Source organism: Procambarus clarkii, chromosome 17 (genome assembly GCF_040958095.1).
Source record: "Procambarus clarkii isolate CNS0578487 chromosome 17, FALCON_Pclarkii_2.0, whole genome shotgun sequence".
Taxonomy (NCBI): Eukaryota; Metazoa; Arthropoda; class Malacostraca; order Decapoda; family Cambaridae; genus Procambarus; species Procambarus clarkii.
Window position 1 is genome coordinate 38951068 of NC_091166.1, and position 20583 is coordinate 38971650.

The window sequence follows — 20583 nt, forward strand, 5'->3', positions numbered from 1 at the left end:
CCCTCACAGGGGCGGCCAGGCCAGGCGTGCTGGCCCCCTCACAGGGGCGGCCAGGCCAGGCGTGCTGGCCCCCTCACAGGGGCGGCCAGGCCAGGCGTGCTGGCCCCCTCACAGGGGCGGCCAGGCCAGGCGTGCTGGCCCCCTCACAGGGGCGGCCAGGCCAGGTGTGCTGGCCCCCTCACAGGGGCGGCCAGGCCAGGCGTGCTGGCCCCCTCACAGGGGCGGCCAGGCCAGGCGTGCTGGCCCCTCACAGGGGCGGCCAGGCCAGGCGTGCTGGCCCCCTCACAGGGGCGGCCAGGCCAGGCGTGCTGGCCCCTCACAGGGGCGGCCAGGCCAGGCGTGCTGGCCCCCTCACAGGGGCGGCCAGGCCAGGCGTGCTGGCCCCTCACAGGGGCGGCCAGGCCAGGCGTGCTGGCCCCCTCACAGGGGCGGCCAGGCCAGGCGTGCTGGCCCCCTCACAGGGGCGGCCAGGCCAGGCGTGCTGGCCCCCTCACAGGGGCGGCCAGGCCAGGCGTGCTGGCCCCCTCACAGGGGCGGCCAGGCCAGGCGTGCTGGCCCCCTCACAGGGGCGGCCAGGCCAGGCGTGCTGGCCCCATCACAGGGGCGGCCAGGCCAGGCGTGCTGGCCCCCTCACAGGGGCGGCCAGGCCAGGCGTGCTGGCCCCCTCACAGGGGCGGCCAGGCCAGGCGTGCTGGCCCCCTCACAGGGGCGGCCAGGCCAGGCGTGCTGGCCCCCTCACAGGGGCGGCCAGGCCAGGCGTGCTGGCCCCCTCACAGGGGCGGCCAGGCCAGGCGTGCTGGCCCCCTCACAGGGGCGGCCAGGCCAGGCGTGCTGGCCCCCTCACAGGGGCGGCCAGGCCAGGTGTGCTGGCCCCCTCACAGGGGCGGCCAGGCCAGGCGTGCTGGCCCCATCACAGGGGCGGCCAGGCCAGGCGTGCTGGCCCCCTCACAGGGGCGGCCAGGCCAGGCGTGCTGGCCCCCTCACAGGGGCGGCCAGGCCAGGCGTGCTGGCCCCCTCACAGGGGCGGCCAGGCCAGGCGTGCTGGCCCCCTCACAGGGGCGGCCAGGCCAGGCGTGCTGGCCCCCTCACAGGGGCGGCCAGGCCAGGCGTGCTGGCCCCCTCACAGGGGCGGCCAGGCCAGGCGTGCTGGCCCCCTCACAGGGGCGGCCAGGCCAGGCGTACTGGCCCCCTCACAGGGGCGGCCAGGCCAGGCGTGCTGGCCCCCTCACAGGGGCGGCCAGGCCAGGCGTGCTGGCCCCCTCACAGGGGCGGCCAGGCCAGGCGTGCTGGCCCCCTCACAGGGGCGGCCAGGCCAGGCGTGCTGGCCCCCTCACAGGGGCGGCCAGGCCAGGCGTGCTGGCCCCTCACAGGGGCTATCAATAACATCAATGGCCAGACCAACGACGCAAAAGCTTGGGGAGATAAGATAAGGTTGTGTCTGATCTGGACATGATAGTGCAGCCAAATCCAGAGTAATCTGTTCATCAATAATGTATTGACGGGACAAGTGTAGCCGGAAGGTCCGTGTGTGGGACCCATCCGGCAAGTGTAGCCGGAAGGGCCGTGTATGGGACCCATCCGGCAAGTGTAGCCGGAAGGTCCGTGTATGGGACCCATCCGGCAAGTGTAGCCGGAAGGTCCGTGTGTGGGACCCATCCGGCAAGTGTAGCCGGAGGTCCGTGTGTGGGACCCATCCGGCAAGTGTAGCCGGAAGGGCCGTGTATGGGACCCATCCGGCAAGTGTAGCCGGAAGGGCCGTGTATGGGACCCATCCGGCAAGTGTAGCCGGAAGGTCCGTGTATGGGACCCATCCGGCAAGTGTACAAATATGATGGAGAAGGGAGTTCCCGAAATACCATTTGCTTAACACAGTTTATTAACCATAAAACGAGAACAAAGTATGTACACACCTCTGTAACCCTTTCCACCACCGCCCACGGGATGGGTATGGGGTGCATAATAAAGAAATTGAAAATTACACACATGGAAATTGGGATAACTGTGTGTATGGAAGGTGTTGTTAGTGGAGGTGGCCGCGGGCCTGTGTGTCAACACTCACACACCTTCCACCAATGAACGGCTACCTAACCCTAACTGCTATATGTGGAGGACAATTAGCAGCTCCAAATGATGCCTGGGAATAGTTGGGTGCACAAGTAAGTGAGGAACGTAAGAATATTCACCTTGCTGAGGTTCTCTCTCTACAAATGGCCGCACTAAATGTTAGAGAATACCACCTCAAGCTCACTGGGCACGGGATGAGTTAGAGGATGGGTATGTGATGAGTGGAGTGGTGAGTGTGAGAGCTAGCTCACAGGCACACATGGTGAGCCACCCGTCTTGATGAATACGGCTCCCACTCTACCTACTCCACCCACACGTGTCTTGAACACTTCACAGGAGGTACTCTAGAATTAGTACTGTGACTTAAGGAGTGATGAGAACTGCGAGCCCTGGACTGACTACTACGTCCTAACCCCTCGATAGTGTGAGTGAGAATGAGGCGACGGAGCTGTGAGCGAGATGGACAAGCTCACGCCTCATACCTCCTCATGGAGAGACTTCCACACACACAGCACCAGTCACAGTGCAGTATCTACCATCACCCGCAGAGACTGGATGAATTATGGGTTCCTGTGACATCACCGGGAGTGGTACAGGAATGGCTTATCAAAACCATTAGCTCAGTCACCTTGTTTGTTCTTGTGTTTAGATTCAGCTACTGGGAATAAAAGTTGCAAATAGTACGGGCTATGGTGAGCCTATAGTGGACGGAAACAGAGCCGGAGTGTATGGGGGGGGGGTGGATATCGTGTGAAACCCCTGGTTCGGTTTCAGTGGAAGCCTCAGGAACCCTCGTGGGTTGCCGTTCTTTTATCCATTGTCGTAAAGACAACACACTGAAGAATGATGTTGACCAAACCACACACTAGAAAGTGAAGGGACGACGACGTTTCGGTCTGTCCTGAACCATTCTCAAGTCGATTGTGGACGACTATTCTCACTTCCATTCTCACAATCGACTTGAGAATGGTCCAGGACGGGCCGAAACGTCGTCGTCCCTTCACTTTCTAGCGTGTGGTTTAGTCAACATATTTCAGCCACGTTATTGTGACTCCTCGTCTGCACTGAAGAATGATAATCAAAACCAAGTCTTGATGAATGTGATACTAACATCATATACCAGATGTCACCCTGAACCCACAGGAATATGACGCAGCCAGAGAGAGCATTTCCACGCCCATGGTTCAATATTACCTATATTAATATAGGTTCTATATTAAACAAGAATTGCAACGATGATGGGTGGTTGTGTGGTGGATGGTTGACAATGGTGGGTGGTTGTGTGGTGGCCTTACTGATGGAAGGTCAATCACTGAGCGAAGATGGAGATGACCAATGAAATAAGGAAATTGAAGATTTATAGTTTAATCAGTTGATGGCAGACAGTCTGGGAAATTGACTGGCAGATTGCTGCGTTGAGGACCTGTGTGAGTGTATTTACTCGTCAGGATACATGCTGGGTCGAACTGCAGCTCCCGAGCTCCATCCTGTACATTTACATCCTGTACAGTACTCCATTTGTCGGTCGCCATATGAACTGGTACTCGGTCCTCCTGTTTGTTCTGTTGATGGCACATGTTGGCTGGCTTGCCACTCAAGTGATTACAACCAACATCTCTGTCCTCACCTGGGTCTTGGTTATCACAGGGTATCTGCACTCATCTGGGCCTTGGCTATCACAAGATATCTCTGTACTCACCTGGCCCTTGGATATCACAGGTTGTAGGTATGCTCCCAAAGTTTATAGGACTTAAAATGATGACAATCCCTCTTCATAGTTCTGAGTATTGCTTAAAGTACATTTAACAACTTTGAGTGATGTGAAGCAAGCTAGCAGGAGTAGTAGTCATAGTAGTAGTAGTAGTATGAGGTGTAAGAGTAGGTGATTATGATGGTAGTGTAAGGTGGTATGAGTGTGTGGAGCAGCAGCAGCAGCAGGAGCAGGAGCAGTAGTAACCATGTGCTTGTGAGGAGGAGTAGTGACCGTAGTCTCTCCCTGTAGGACACCCGCACCAAGCACAAGTTCAGGGTACAGACCTACGCCTCGCCCACCTTCTGCGACCACTGCGGCTCCCTTCTCTACGGCATCATCCACCAGGGCATGAGATGTGAAGGTGGGTCTCTCTTCCTCTCTCACTCTTACCCCTATCACACACACACACACACACACACACACACACACACACACACACACACACACACACACACACACACACACACACACACACACACACACACTCATAAAATGCCCAATAACGTAACCACCTACCCAAACCTACCTAGGCACCCAGTTAAGAAGCCCAGCCACCTACCCACTGTGGGTATGACGTGACAATAACACCCCTATGTGGTCTCTCTCACTCTGGAACATCAGACGGTAAGTGACGACCTTTTGTTTCCCGTGCTATTTAACACCTTAATATCCTGCGGAGAGGGGGGGGACCTGCTGCCTGGGTAACAGCTTCTCACCCGAATCAACCTACCCTGGCTTTGCGCCCTGGAGAGGCCACTCCAGACCGACAACCAGAGCGCAACTCCATAGTCTCCTGAGACTGATGGATGCCTACTATCCGAGAAAGGGAGAGGAAGAACAGGAAGGGAGAGTGGATCAGTGTGGAGGAGGCAGGAAGGGAGAGGAAAGTGAAAGGACACGGAGGATAAGGTAGAGAGAGAGTTGGAGAACCAGGAGGAGGTAGGAAAGGAGATGAGGACGTAGGAAGGAAGGAAGAGGTGGTATGAAGGAAGAGGTAAGGAGGGAAAGGGAATTAACAAGGCAGAGAAAGAGACTTGAAAGTTTCAAATGAAGGTAAACTTTGGAAATTAAGAAATGACATTTATAACTTCATGAACTAGAGGGTGTTGGCCATTCACAGACTTGGGGGAGAGAGAGAGAGACGGAGGGAAGAAGAAGAGAGGGAAGGAAGGAAGGGAAGGAAGGAAGGAAGGAAGGAAGGAAGGAAGGAAGGAAGGAAGGAAGGAAGGAAGGAAGGAAGGAAGGAAGGAAGGAAGGAAGGAAGGAAGGAAGGAAGGAAGGAAGGAGGGAGGGAAGGTAGGGATTTTAGGCTGGGAGGGAATGGGATGGAGGAAATTAGCCAAATAGTGGAAGGGATGTATTAATGAACAGAAAGTTTTACAAGTTAGCTTGAACTAAATTGCTATTGATTTGAAAATATTAATAGGCTTCACTTTCCCCTAATACCCATTTTCCCTTAAGTTACCAACCCCCCTTCTTACCTCAAGAGTCTTCCCTCCCTCCCTTAACCCCCCTTTAAACGTGTTATTTTTGTCATAAACATTCCTTCGCATCCAGCTACGGTTGTATTCCCCTTAGATGCTTCCTCCCCTTAGATGCCTCTACCACCGTCAATCCTTAGCTAATTCCCAGCTACATAGGTACATAGGTACTTAGGAGCTGCATAGGTACTTAGGAGCTATATAGGTACATTGGTACTTAGTTACACATTTGAGTTCCTACTGACCTGTGCTTACGAAGGTAAGTTGAGTTGATGGGGGAAAGAGAGGGGGGGGGGAGGAGTGGTTTTTATGTCAATTTAAAAATGTAATTATTTTGTTTTGTTTTTACTTGCTGTTGTTGTTTATGGTGTTGGCCTTTGGTGCTTTTGTAGGATGTTTTGTTTTAATTTATGTATGATTGGAGTTTATGTATACTTGATACTTGCTTTCTGGTGTTTATGTATCGTCCTTGTTTGTTTAATGTATGATCGAGTCTTGTTGTGGGAATTTTTTAATGTTTAATTCATGTTTAATGTTGGCTTGCTGCTGAGGGCCTCATTTTGGTACATTTATGTTAAGTGTTCCTGACCAGTTGTCCAGCAGGTACTATGGTACCTAAACTGTGGAAGGAATGTATATAATATGAACTGTTCACTAAAAACGCTTAACGTTTTGTACCATAGCGACTCTTAAGAGCGCAAATCAACGATGGGACAAACTACCCTATGTACCTCACCTCTCATAGGCCCGAACAAGCAATCCCAGGCCGAGCATATGCCAGTTTAGGCCTAATGTAGTACATGTACTAAATTAGGCCTAATTTAAATAAATTAAAATATATAAAAACTGAAATTTAAAATAAATAAAAACTAAAATAAATGCCCAACTTTAGATTGTAATTAAAATTATGACGACTCGTGAGAAACCAAATTTCAATATACAATGTTAAAACTGATTAATTCATTTCAGTCAAAACTGATTGATTAATGAAATGCATTAATCAGTTTTAATTTATTTAAATTAGGCCTAGTAAGCCTGGGAACCTTGGTTTGGTTGTTCCAGTTTTTTCTGGAGCTATTGAAAATTACAATTAAAAAAACGTGGATTATTTTTGTTTATCGACCATATTTTGTGCATTCCACTTAAGTACCAACACGCAGCGTCATCATTCTTGGATGACAAGTTGGTTGTTGATTGATGGATGATATATGTGTGTGTGTGGTGTTTTTTTTTAAATGTTTTGTTTCCAGATAATTTTTTTGTATGTCAATGTTCTGTAAATGTTATTTTCTCTGCATGTTTTTTAACATATATTTGTTTGTTCCTATTTTGCATGTCTGTTACTTTGTGGACCGTCTGTGGATCACCTTTGACACCGTTTGTTATGTGGCAACATTGTATTATTTGTTATCCCTTGTTTATCCCATGTTTATCCCATGTTTATCCCTTGTTTATCCCATGTTTATCCCATGTTTATCCCTTGTTTATCCCTTGTTTATCCCTTGTTTATCCATCCTCTGTAACATCTTGATTGCTTGAGTGAATTTTCCATTTTCCTTTTGTGTACCAATTGCCTGGTTTTGTGTTTTTGGTTTTGTAATGATATTACTATTGCGTCAATCACATTGTCCATTGTGTCAATAAATGTGTGCATAAATATTTCTATTTAACATTTTTGTTTGTTAAATGTTAACCATTTGACGCAAGCCAATGTTTACCTGCGGCCACTAACACACCTGCTGATGCTTGTGTTGTTCTGCTTAAATTACCTTTGTGGCTTAACAAATGATATTTTGTGGTGAATTATGCATCTGTTGTGCCCATGGCGATGTGTGTGTGTGTGTGTGGGTGTGTGGGTGTGTGTGTGGGTGTGTGTGTGTGTGTGTGTGTGTGGTGGGTGTGTGTGTGTGTGTGTGTGTGTGTGTGTGTGGGAATGACAGCAATCGGAGCATCTCACCCACAAGTGGAATGAGACCACCTACACCACACCTACTTTCTGCGACCATTGTGGTTCCATGATGCATGGCGTGTGGAACCAGGGAATGAAGTGCACCTGTGAGTACCACTACCACCGCTACCACACTGCTACTACCTCTACTGCTGCTACCACACGACTACCATCACTACCACTACTATCACCATCGCTACTACACTACCACCACCACCCCCGCTACCACAAGACTACCCCCACACTACAATAATACTTCTCAAGAGACAGATGCACGTTAGTGTAGTCGCGGGTGAGATGATAGGGAGAGGTGGAGACCAGGAACACGAGCCCGACACATGTATGCATGTAGGTAGTGAAGCAGTATAGCCCTGGTGATGGTGACATGGAAGAATGAGATGTTATATGGTGTTAGATGTTTTACGTTATTAAACATGTTATCATATGTTTTATGTTAATAAGTGTATATGATATTGTATGTTATCATATGTTTTATAAAGTACATAACCTAGTTTGGGTTTATGTCTCGTAGATTATGTGCATCTTTAGGCTTAGTTGATAAATTTGTTGTAGGCTCGTAACTCGCCTGAGAAAATCTAAGATTGTAGATCTAAACCTTACCTTATTAATGACTTGTTGAACTCTTTATCATCACCAACGCATGCAAAAAAAAACAACTATTTAAACCAAGTCTTCATAAATACCATTTTCCCGCCAAAAAAAAGTCAAATAAAATACCCGCTTTGATACGTACTAATGTGTATGTGTTCTCCCTCTCCCCCTTGCAGCTTGCAACATGAACGTGCACAAGCGTTGCACAGAGAGCGTGCCCAACCTGTGCGGCTGTGATCACACTGAGAGGAGAGGCCGCATTGAACTCCGGATCATCTGTCTTGGCAACAAGCTGACTGCTGAAGGTGAGGAGCTGTAGGGGTTCTCCCGCCCTCTTGAGTCTGCAACATGTCACCCAGCAAATCTTGAAGTGTATATTAGTAGAGTGCGACTAGAGCAACACTGTGGTAACGCTACCTTACCTTGAGGCTACCTTGAGGTGCTTCCGGGGCTTAGTGTCCCCGCGGCCCGGTCGTCGACCAGGCCTCCTGGTTGCTGGACTGATCAACCAGGCTGTTAGACGCGGCTGCTCGCAGCCTGACGTATGAGTCACAGCCTGGTTGATCAGGTATCCTTTGGAGGTGCATTGCCTCAACACAATGAAAACACTACGACGGCGCAATTGTAAACAAAGCAAAAAAATACAATCAAAATCGATTTGTAAGGAAAAGGCACGATCAAGGACAAACACACAGCAAGAAAAACACGAGCAGGAGCAAATACAGGCAAGAAATTGCTATAATTCATGGTGCTAAGGAAGTGTTTCGCTGAAACTCTACATGAAACCTTCGGAGGCAGAAGTGAACATAAACTTGGAGCTGTGAGAGTGTTCCATGTAGGGTGAGGTGAGGTGTTCCCTCCAGTCGTGGACACTGGGTAACCCTGCAGCCTCACTGGTCGCTGGAGGCAGTAGGCTTGTTGTGGTGAGTCTCCAGCGCCCTCTTGGTCTTGGAGGAGGAGGTAGCAGGCACCTCAAGCTGCATCTTGCTAGCCGGATGACCGCGTATATATAGTGCCTTAGCCTAGTGTCTAATACAACTACCATCCCAGCAAGCCTTGGTTGCAGGTTGGTGCTAGGTAGAGACACCTATGGGTGCTAGGTAGAGGACACCTGTGGGTGCTAGGTAGAGACACCTAGTGGGTGCTAGGTAGAGACACCTGTGGGTGCTAGGTAGAGACACCTATGGGTGCTAGGTAGAGACACCTATGGGTGCTAGGTAGAGACACCTGTGGGTGCTAGGTAGAGACACCTATGGGTGCTAGGTAGAGACACCTGTGGGTGCTAGGTAGAGGCACCTGTGGGTGCTAGGTAGAGACACCTATGGGTGCTAGGTAGAGACACCTATGGGTGCTAGGTAGAGACACCTGTGGGTGCTAGGTAGAGACACCTGTGGGTGCTAGGTAGAGACACCTGTGGGTGCTAGGTAGAGGACACCTGTGGGTGCTAGGTAGAGACACCTATGGGTGCTAGGTAGAGACACCTGAGGGTGCTAGGTAGAGGACACCTGTGGGTGCTAGGTAGAGACACCTGTGGGTGCTAGGTAGAGACACCTGTGGGTGCTAGGTAGAGACACCTGTGGGTGCTAGGTAGAGACACCTGTGGGTGCTAGGTAGAGACACCTGTGGGTGCTAGGTAGTTATTAGTTCCCGTTGAGTTATGTGTTACATAGCGCTTAAGGGTGACCTTCAGAGGTGTCAGTAAAGACTTACAATGATCTTAGTGGTGAACACGTCGAGCCCTCGGGAGCTGACAGGAACCTGGGCTCTACTGCACCTCACCGCAAGGGTCATGATGGCCTCACACTAGTGCCTCTTGCCTTGCCTTCTACCTTACCTTCCCCTTAACTTCCCCCTTAACGTCCCCCTTACCTTCCTTCTTACCTTCCCCCTTAACTTTCCCCTTAACGTCCCCCTTACCTTTCCCTTAACTTCCCCCTTAACTTCCCCCTTACCTTCTTACCTTCCCCCTTAACTTTCCCCTTAACGTCCCCCTTACCTTCCCCTTAACTTCCCCCTTACCTTCCCCCTTACCTTCTCCCTTACCTTCCCCCTTACTTTCCTTCTTACCTTCCCCCTTACCTTCCCCCTTACCTTTCCCTTACCTTCCTCCTTACCTTCCTTCTTACCTTCCCCCTTACCTTTCCCTTACCTTTCCCTTACCTTCCTCCTTACCTTCCTTCTTACCTTCCCCCTTACCTTTCCCTTACCTACCCCTTACCTTCCCCCCTTACCTTTCCCTTACCTTCCCCCTTACCTTCCCCCTTACCTTCCCCCTTACCTTCCCCCCTTACCTTCCCCCTTACCTTCCCCCTTACCTTCCCCCTTACCTTTCCCCTTCCCTTCCCCCCCCTTCCCTTCCCTTCGCTGTGTTGGACTCTCTCATGAACGGCCGTGTACCATGCTCTCCACAACGCCACCTCTCAAATAGTTAATCTAATCTCTAAGTACTTATTCAAGTGAGAGGGAGGGAGAATGTGTCAGGGAGGGGTGAGGGAGGGAGGGAGGGAGAGTGTGAGGGCGAGAGAGGTGAGGGAGGGAGGGAGAGTGTGTCAGGGAGAGAGAGGAGGGAGGGAGGGAGGGAGAGTGTGTCAGGGAGGGGCGAGGGAGGGAGGGAGAGTGTGTCAGGGAGAGAGAGGAGGGAGGGAGGGAGGGAGAGTGTGTCAGGGAGGGGCGAGGGAGGGAGGGAGAGTGTGTCAGGGAGAGGGGTGAGGGAGGGAGGGAGAGTGTGTCAGGGAGGGGTGAGGGAGGGAGGGAGGGAGAGTGTGTCAGGGAGAGAGAGGAGGGAGGGAGGGAGGGAGAGTGTGAGGGAGGGAGGGAGGGAGAGTGTGTCAGGGAGAGAGAGGAGGGAGGGAGGGAGGGAGAGTGTGAGGGAGGGAGGGAGGGAGAGTGTGTCAGGGAGAGAGAGGAGGGAGGGAGGGAGGGAGAGTGTGAGGGAGGGAGGGTGGGAGAGTGTGTCAGGGAGAGAGAGGAGGGAGGGAGGGAGGGAGAGTGTGAGGGAGGGAGGGAGGGAGAGTGTGTCAGGGAGGGGTGAGGGAGGGAGGGAGGGAGAGTGTGAGGGAGGGAGGGAGGGAGAGTGTGTCAGGGAGAGAGAGGAGGGAGGGAGTGAGGGAGGGAGGGAGGGAGAGTGTCAGGGAGAGAGAGGGGTGAGGGAGGGAGGGAGAGGGCCTCGGAAGGACTGCATGAGGACACAGGAACGTGAGTGTGTGTGTGTTTTCAGTCTCTTGATCTCCGGTAATCTTGCTAAGTAGTCCTCAAACTCTCGCTCCACTCTCCCCGCGTCTCTCCACTTCTCCCAGCCTCTCACACGCTCCTCCACTCTCACAGGCGGGACCAGAGAGCCAGAACTCAACCCCCGCAAGCACAACTAGATGAGTACCCTGGCGTTTGAAAGTGTGGGATTGAGAGTATTTAGAAGTAACTTTGTGATCGTGTTGCTGTTACTGGTGCTGCTGCTGCTGCTGCGAGGGAAGAGGCAGGCCAGGGGAGAGGGAGAGGCAGGGAGAGGCAGGGAGAGGCAGGAGAGGCCTGGGAGACCAAGCCACTCCTGCCTTAATCATCATAATAGCAGAAGACATCTCCGCAGGGCGCCTCGCACTACATCTAATATTGGCTCTCTTTCACCACACAACATCATATGTCCTTGAAGAGTGGAGCCCCGCCTTTGAGACAGACAGACAGACAGACAGACAGACAGACAGACAGTCTGTCTGTCTGTCTGTCTGTCTGTCTAAGAGACAGACTGAGAGACTACGGGAAGCGAGTTTTAGCTCTTTATGCTCTACACGTTAACCTATTTTTTTTGTACCTGTTGCGTGTTTTAATTTAATATTATTTTTTGAATTATTTATCAGATCTGGCCTAATATTTCAAGCATTTAAATTGTCATGTGTGAGTATATGGTGGCGGTAAATGACACCCGTGTCTCTCTCAGCCCTGATGCCTCGCCCTACCTGCTACTGTGTGCCCAGGTGTGGACACACAGTAGCAGGTGTGGACACAATCCAAGCAAACAGTGTCAGCTAGACAAATTATAGGATGGGTTATTCAAATCCAGGGGCCCCACAAAATCCAGGGACCCCACATCCCCACAAATCCGGAACCCCGAACGTTCAATCCAGGACCCCGAACGTTTCACATCCCCCACAAAATCCAGGGACCCCGAACGTTCAAATCCAGGGACCCCATAAAATCCAGGGACCCCGAACGTTCAAATCCAGGGACCCCACAAAATGCTAATACTATTTACATCACTGGTGCTGTCCCGTCTTGAGTAGTACTAGGGAGTTACTTCCGCTTTCAGAACAGGAGAGATTGTTGATTTAGAGGGAATACGGAGAATAATAATCAAATAATATATAAATGGGAGATACTTGAAGGCCAGGTTCCAAATTTGCACCGTAGAATATCAACATACTGGAGCGAGAGATACGGAAGGAAATGCAGACTAGAGCCAGTAAGGAGGAGAGGTGCCAGAGACACAATCAAAGAACACTGAACACCAGAGGTCCACGGCTGTTCAACACCCTCCCAGCAAGCATTAGAACTATTGCCGGAACAAAGGTAGACGTCTTTAGGAACCAATGATATTAGTTCTGAAAGGAAGTGCCGGGGCAACCAGGCTGAAGTGAATATGTGGAGCATATCCACTAAGAGATATACCCCACATATTCCTTAGGGCAGCAGCGAGCAACAGCCAGCAAGTTATCACAAGTTTAACCAAGTTATCGGGAAATAGAACAACTCCCGAGACCCTCTCCAGGTACGATCCAGGTAAGACAGAGCAACAGTGTTCTCTGGACTATTATGATAGACGTGGCAGCCCCATGTTTGAAGGTTCCTCCAGCGTGGAGTCCTTCTCTCATGTTCCCCTTCTCTCTCTCTCCTGTTCCCCTTCTCTCCCTCTCCTGTTCCCCTTCTCTGCCGCATCCACTGGTCCCAATCATCCATAATTACTCGAGGTGTTGTTGTACTGAATGGTTGTATTCACCGCTAACAAGCGCCTTCCTCAAATTGCTCGTTGCTTCCTTATAACTACCATATCGACTCTTGTTAAGCTAAATCACAGTTAATTTTTTTTTTTTAATATATAACTGTGATCTGTGATTTTATAATTAACAATGGTTAATTATACAGTACTTACCATTTTTTTAAATGGTTATAGAATTTCAAAATGTGAATTTTAATTATCAATCGTGTTTTATTATTGCTAGTTAGGGTACTTTAATTAGTAATTATAGGTAAGTGATGTAATTAGAAAGGGTAATTAGTTTAACTGTTGAGCTATTTGCTTGTGATTAGGTAATCCAATGATTAATTACCTTGAAATTAAGTAATGAGTAATGTTTACACAGGACTAATCCAGACGAAATTACTTTCTCCTATTTCCCCCTCTCCTCTCCCGTCTCTCTCACCCTTTCTCTCTCTCCGTCTCTCTCCATCTCTCCCTTTCTCTCTCCCTCTCCCTCTCTATTAAGCACCTACCAGTACAAACAACAAGGCTCTATCGGAGCTCACATAATTTCTACACAGCCCCGCTCCTGTGCCAGGTAAGTCCACTACGGGCTCACCATAGCCCGTGCTACTTGCCCCGCTCCTGTGCCAGGTAAGTCCACTACGGGCTCACCATAGCCCGTGCTACTTGGAACTGTTTGTTCCCAGTAGCTGAATCTAAAACAACACCATTCTACACATAAACTATCACAAGAGCTGTTCTGACCACCAACACCACAATAATGGAGAGAAACGATGGTAGTTGTATTAGACATAGCTAAGGCACTATATATATGGGGTCATCCGGCTAGCAAGATGCAGCTTGAGGTGCCTGCTACCTCCTCCTCCAAGACCAAGAGGGCGCTGGAGACTCACCACAACAAGCCTACTGCCTCCAGCGACCAGTGAGGCTGCAGGGTTACCCAGTGTCCACGACTGGAGGGAACACCTCACCTCACCCTACATGGAACACTCTCACAGCTCCAAGTTTATGTTCACTTCTGCCTCCGAGGGTTTCGTGAGAGTTTCAGCGAAACACTTCCTTAGCACATGCTAGGGCTGTTCACCATGAATTATAGCAATTTCTTGCCTGTGTTTGTTCCTGTTCGTGTTCTTTGTGTTGTGTGTTTGTTCCTGCTCGTGTTCTTGCGTGTGTTTGTTACAAGCCTGCATGTAAGGAGGCTAGCCTGCCTCCTTACCTCTCGCCCTGCTTGTCTGCCTGCCTCTAACCCTGCCTGGTTACTGACGGGACCCGCCTTATTTAATCAGTACATTTCATGAGCCGGACATACAATATGCACCAGGTCTCAAGAATGTTATCGACTGAGAGTAAACTCTTGCCAGCGCACAAGTGTGGGCGGCTGGGGCGGTCACCCGTCCAACTACTGGCCACAACACACCACTGTTCTCCCACCTCTCACCCTTCGACCTATGCTCTTATTAGTTACATTCCGGCTATGTATTTTTTTAGCATTAACAATGAAGCGTGGACGATATAATTCAGCTAAAGCTCTGACAATTTTCTTTTTAATTCATCGTGCAAATTCTTAATATGTTCTCAAGGTCTACTGACGCTGTTATGTTAAACCTTAGTAACGTTGTGTCTGGTGAGGGGAAAGGGAACAATGGTGAGTTGAAAAGAGGGGAAAAATTGGACTTTTCTCCCCTCATTTAACTACATAGTGAGGTATTCGTGAGTACCTTTGACGCTCTAATGCTGCCAAAGCTGTTACACATCCAGTTGTTAAATCTGAGGCTGACTTACGCTTATAAATGTTTGTAAACCTTATCTCTAAAGTTAACTCCTAAATTCTCACCAAAATGAGACATCCCAAGAGTACCGAGTCTGGTGGTACAGTCCTGAAGGGCAGCTGGTGTCTTCTCATAATTACTACCGAGTTTGGCTTCAATAAAATGGTATGTCAGAGCACACTCAGGTATAGCTCTAACTCTGAATGGTTCAGTATCTGTGCATCTGACTCGCAGATTCAATTAATATTTGTATATTTGTTCCCAATTTAATGTTTAAAATCCAGCAGTAACGCACACATATCCCCCATTGACACATTCAACATCAATACCCATCCTATTATTCAACCACTGCTAAAATGTAATATCATTCCCAATGCAAGTATCAATAACTACTAAAACTTAGCACAATACCGCCACTCAACACATCAATAACACCACTCAACACATCAATAACACCACTCAACACATCAATAACACCACTCAACACATCAATAACACCACCCAACACATCAATAACACCACCCAACACATCAATACCACCACCCAACACATCAATAACACCACCCAACACATCAATAACACCACTCAACACATCAATAACACCACTCAACACATCAATAACACCACTCAACACATCAATAACACCACCCAACACATCAATAACACCACTCAACACATCAATAACACCACTCAACACATCAATAACACCACTCAACACATCATTAACACTAACGCATGATTAACAGCAATTTTATTCAAGATTAAACATCATTTTTGGTAGCCAGTTAACATACAGAGATATATACACCGAAAAGTATTCGCTCCTTCTCGGTGTATATCCACTGAGAGTTGACGTTTAGTCCTGGGCCACGTTCAAGGCTAAATAATACTTACTGGTTAAGGTCAGTAAACTATTATGGTGGTGGTGGTAATGATTCATTATGAGGTTGTTAGGCCTTCAGCTCAATACCAAACAAGACCAATTAGCTGTTAAGAATAATACTAACTGTTATTTGTTGGAGGCAGTGCGCGGAGCCAAGAACCTCATCCCAATGGACCCAAACGGGCTGTCTGATCCTTACATCAAGATGAAGCTCATCCCTGGCACCGACAACATGAAGATGAAGACTAAGACCATTAAGGCTACTCTTAATCCCGTTTGGAATGAGACGCTGACATGGTAGGTGCTTGTGGTGTGTGTGTGTGTGTGTGTGTGTGTGTGTGTGTGTGTGTGTGTGTGTGTGTGTGTGTGTGTGTGTGTGTGTGTGTGTGTGTGTGTGTGTGTGTGTGTGTGTGTGTGTGTGTGTGGGTGTGTGTGTGTGTGTGTGTGTGGGCGTGTGGGTGTGTGTGGCTCGCTAGCTTTTTGTATGTATACGTGTACATCTTTGTATATGGCAAAACACAGACTCTAATAACTGTATCCTATATGAACGTTAATTCTTGAACATTCTTCCTCATTATCAAGAGGGTCTATTTTTGCTTTATTGACATATTTAGGTACATGTGCATTTGTGCAGCTGCCCTGGACTATATGAATGTACAGTGTGTGTGTCAATAACTAGCTACGTGATGCTAAATATCCCCATCACACAGGATGGTGAGTCATACAGGGCCATGCCATTGACAAACTCTAGATATGCATTTGTTTTTTACAAACGCATTTAGGAACAGATAGGCTTTTTTTTTTTTTATTAAGATATGAGGTACATCTGCATTAGTGCAGCTACCCTAGACTATATGAAGGGGAGTACAGTGTGTCAAAAAAAGCTAACTAGGTGATGCTAAAAAATCCCCATCACACAGGATGGTTAGTCATACAGAGGCATGTGATAAGCGGTCTGCACTGGCAGACTCCGGATGCATTTTGAGGATATCAACAACACAAGATTGAATAAGGTAGCAGTGGTAATACAAGTCCCCATCTCGCAGGATGGTTAGTCATACAGAGCACATTACGTAGCTGAAATAAGTCTACGGTGTTCTAACTCCCGGTTTAACTAGTGAATTTTCTCAGAATTCAGTGCAATTTCTTGATGGCAAATGATGATGATATCTATTACTTCTATATGACTGTCACGTTCTTATATATATATATATATATATATATATATATATATATATATATATATATATATATATATATATATATATATATACATGCATGGATATAATTATATTTGTAAAATATTGGCCTCTGGCATAATATTAGCGTTTTCTACTGCAGGAATTTTTCATTTTCTGTCACTGGAATCTCACTCCCTTTCATTATGTTCTGCTGTACAGGTCCTCTCTCTCTCTCTTTCGTTTGTATCCTCATAACCTTGCATTTGTATGGGTTAGAGTCAAACACACACGTCTCATGCCACCTCTGGAGTGTGTTAAGTACAAACTCCTGATCATCACTTTTCCCTCTGTTCTAATTTTTGTCACCCCTCTGTATCCATTTGTATAAATTAATGTCCTTTGGGGAAATATTGAATTAGTGATCATTGCAGATGTTTTAGTCCCCTCTTCTGTTATTGCCACAGTGTTGGTTGTCTCTCCAGTTGTTCTTGGTTTGTTAGTCTATCATTTCCACTCTATATGTTTAGGCTTTAGTGTGTGTGTGTGTGTGTGTGTGTGTGTGTGTGTGTGTGTGTGTGTGTGTGTGTGTGTGTGTGTGTGTACGTGCGCGTGTATGCATGCGTGTGTGCGTGGACCTAAGTATTGATAGATGAATTTTTCGTCTTATCGCATGATGTGATGGTGCATTAGCCAGAGCAGGATTACTGGGCATTAATTTTAGATAAATAATAATCTTAAATCATCTGTTGTTTTAAAGTGATTATAATTTATACTTAATTTTATGTGTTGCTTAATATGTACAAGTTGTTACTTGCATTACGTACTGTATTACCTTTTTAAGTTATATTATAACTTTAATTTCAGTATAAGAATTTACACGTTGCTACATTACCGGGTATATTGTAAAAGGTTAATTATGGGATTAGACAACATGATGACATGCATTACATAATTATATATATAATATCAAATCAAATCAAATGTTTATTTAGGTAAGGTACATACATACAAGAGATTTTACAAAGAGTGATGGGTTTATAGATAGGGCTAGTACATACAATGCCTAAAGCCACTATTACGCAATATTAGATTCATATAGTGCATATAAGTGATTCCTGCCTCTCCACCGTCCCTGCCTCTCCACCGTCCCTGCTTCGCCACCGTCCCTGCCTCTCCACCGTCCCTGCCTCGCCACCGTCCCTGCCTGGCCACCACCTGTGCCTGCCTACCACTGCGCCACACTACCACCTCCACGCCCCCCCCTGGCAGCGAGCTGAAGGCTGAGGACAAGGACCGCCGGCTCCTGGTGGAGTGCTGGGACTGGGACCGGACCTCGCGCAACGACTTCATGGGCTCCATGTCGTTTGGGATCAGTGAGATCATCAAGAACCCCGTCGACGGCTGGTTCAAGTTCCTCACTGAGGACGAGGGCGAGTTTTATAACGTGCCGTGTCCACCTGAGGGCGCTGACATCTCCGCCTTGAAGGAGAAATTCAGGGTGAGTCCTGACGTTTACTATGTTATATTTTGGTGGAGGGAGGGAGGGACAGAGAGAGAGAGAGAGAGAGAGAGAGAGAGAGAGAGAGAGAGAGAGAGAGAGAGAGAGAGAGAGAGAGAGAGGGTGATAAGAATAATGATGAAAGATGAAAGGAACTGTAGCATTAAAGAAAGGTATAAATCCAAACACGAGTGAAAAAATGGCATCACAACTTTGTTAATCTGATAGAAACTTCAGAGTAAAGTTTTCCATGATTTTGATATAATATACCTTGTACATGTTCAGACTTCCTGCAGGTGTTTTGATTAATTACTAAATCGTCACGTTTATGTAGACGATGAGTCACAATAACGTGGCTGAAGATATGACTGACCAGACCAAACACCAGAAGATGAGACGACCACGTTTCGGTCCGTCCATTATCAAGTCGTATTATCACATACGAATCAAATCGTATGTGATATCGAATCGAATCGGACCGAATCGTCTTCGTTTCTTCATCATGGGGTGTGTTGTTTGGCTATCATCACCTTTATGGTCTTAAGATACCTAAACTCAGACGTTCCTCTGAGGGTCTCTTGAGGGAGGAGGACTAACATAATTATTTAATTTGTGTAACAAGTTACTGGATGGCAGAGTGGAGGTGGGATTGCTGGATTGTTTCAAGCGAAGGTTGGACAATCCAGTACGTATGAGTACGTTTGGGGGGATATAAATAGAAAACCCTTCTTATAGACAAGTAGGCCGTCAGCTCTTTCATTTATTCTTATGTTCCTATATAATAATGGGACGTCTAAGCTATTGATCCTGTAAGAAATACTTAAGTAATCCCCCTCCCCCCCCCCAACAAATATAATAATAACTCTTCCACTTAGAAACCTGTCTTTGTGCTCAATGGGATTTGTTTGTAAAATATTTATTTTATGCGTTGTTTGTGATAATGGGGACGTGATGGGTTGGTGCGCCCTGTTCCACCGCCTCTCTCCCACCACCACCAGTTGACCCAAAATATATAAAACTGGATGAAATATATTAAGGAATACAAATTTACCCAGATGCTAGATAGTGGTAATGCGAAATATAGTTTCAGTTGCAGTATAGGAGAAAATGATTATATAATTTCTGTATATACACGTCAGTAGTTTATTGAAATAAAGGCTTATATCGCATATTAGGCAGAAAGGTTTGTTTTATGCACAATATTGATGCTTTAAATTTATATAATTTTTTATGTAATTTTTTTTTTTTTTTTTGCTGACCTAAGCACACCAAACTCTACTATTTTAAGCAGAATTATACTAGAATTGTTGACAATTTTATAATGACGACTTGTTGACCAATATATGAGACTCATCCATATTTATAGTTGCTGGAACTATGGTCATTCTTAGAGTTATATTGTGTCATGATAGTTTGACCTCTCAGAGGTCACCCCACCCCCCCTCTCCCATGACACCACCATACTTCCCATGGCCCAACCCTCCCATGTCTCTCCCATGATCCAACCCTCCCATGTCTCTCCCATGATCCAACCCTCCCATGTCTCTCCCATGATCCAACCCTCCCATGTCTCTCCCATGACCCAACCCTCCCATGTCTCTCCCATAATAGTCCTCCCACACAGTCACAGTGGGTGCCATTCATTACGGTGTTTGACACAACGTTTATAATTAAATTTTCCGGAATTGCATAAAAATATGTTGTTTGAACCATAAAATATACAATAACATGTGGCTTATGGTATGGATGATGGAACACTGTGTGTAGGGATGTTTATGGATGGTGGAACACTGCGTATAGTGATGTTTATGAATGGAACACTGTATATAGTGATGTTTATGAATGGAACACTGTGTATAGAGATGTTTACGAATGGAACACTGTATATAGTGATGTTTATGAATGGTATATAGTGATGTTTATGAATGGGACACTTCTTATCTTGATGTTTGTAAACGGGACACTACGTACAAAGATGTGTATGAATGGAACACTATGTGTAGTGTAGCGTATGAGTGGATCACAATGTATAGTGATGCTTAAGAATGGGACACTACGTTTAGTGACGTTGGTGAATAAGACCCTGTGTATTATGAGGTTAATGAATAGGACACATGTACAGTCATATATGTACATGTGTACATATATGACCCCTCACACCAGCCCTAGACCTCCTCCACCTCGACCTTGTACCACCAGCTCCACTCTCCTCCTTTCTCCACCCACTCTCCCCTATCCCCTACCCTCTCTCCTATCCTCCACCTTCCCATATCTACCCTTTTCATCAGTTTTCACAGTCCTTACCATCTTTACTCCATCCAATACTTTCTTCTTCCTCTACCCACTCCCCTAACCTCAACCCCCCCCCCTCTCCCTTACCTTCTCCATTCCTGTCCTCCTCCCTTCCTTGTCTACCCTCTCA

The 20583-nt window shown here is 47.5% G+C and overlaps 1 protein-coding gene across 3 annotated transcripts in view; it reads left to right on the forward strand.

The window, feature by feature from the left end:
- Positions 1-20583, forward strand: part of Pkc53E (Protein C kinase 53E) — a 272916-nt gene that overhangs the window by 185597 nt on the left and 66736 nt on the right. For all 3 annotated transcript variants that reach the window (XM_045765515.2, XM_045765513.2, XM_045765514.2), the window contains exons 4-7: positions 4067-4178; positions 8035-8163; positions 15626-15779; positions 17933-18161. In XM_045765515.2, the coding sequence (XP_045621471.1) occupies positions 4067-4178; positions 8035-8163; positions 15626-15779; positions 17933-18161 (624 nt within the window). The remainder of the gene's footprint in view (positions 1-4066; positions 4179-8034; positions 8164-15625; positions 15780-17932; positions 18162-20583) is intronic.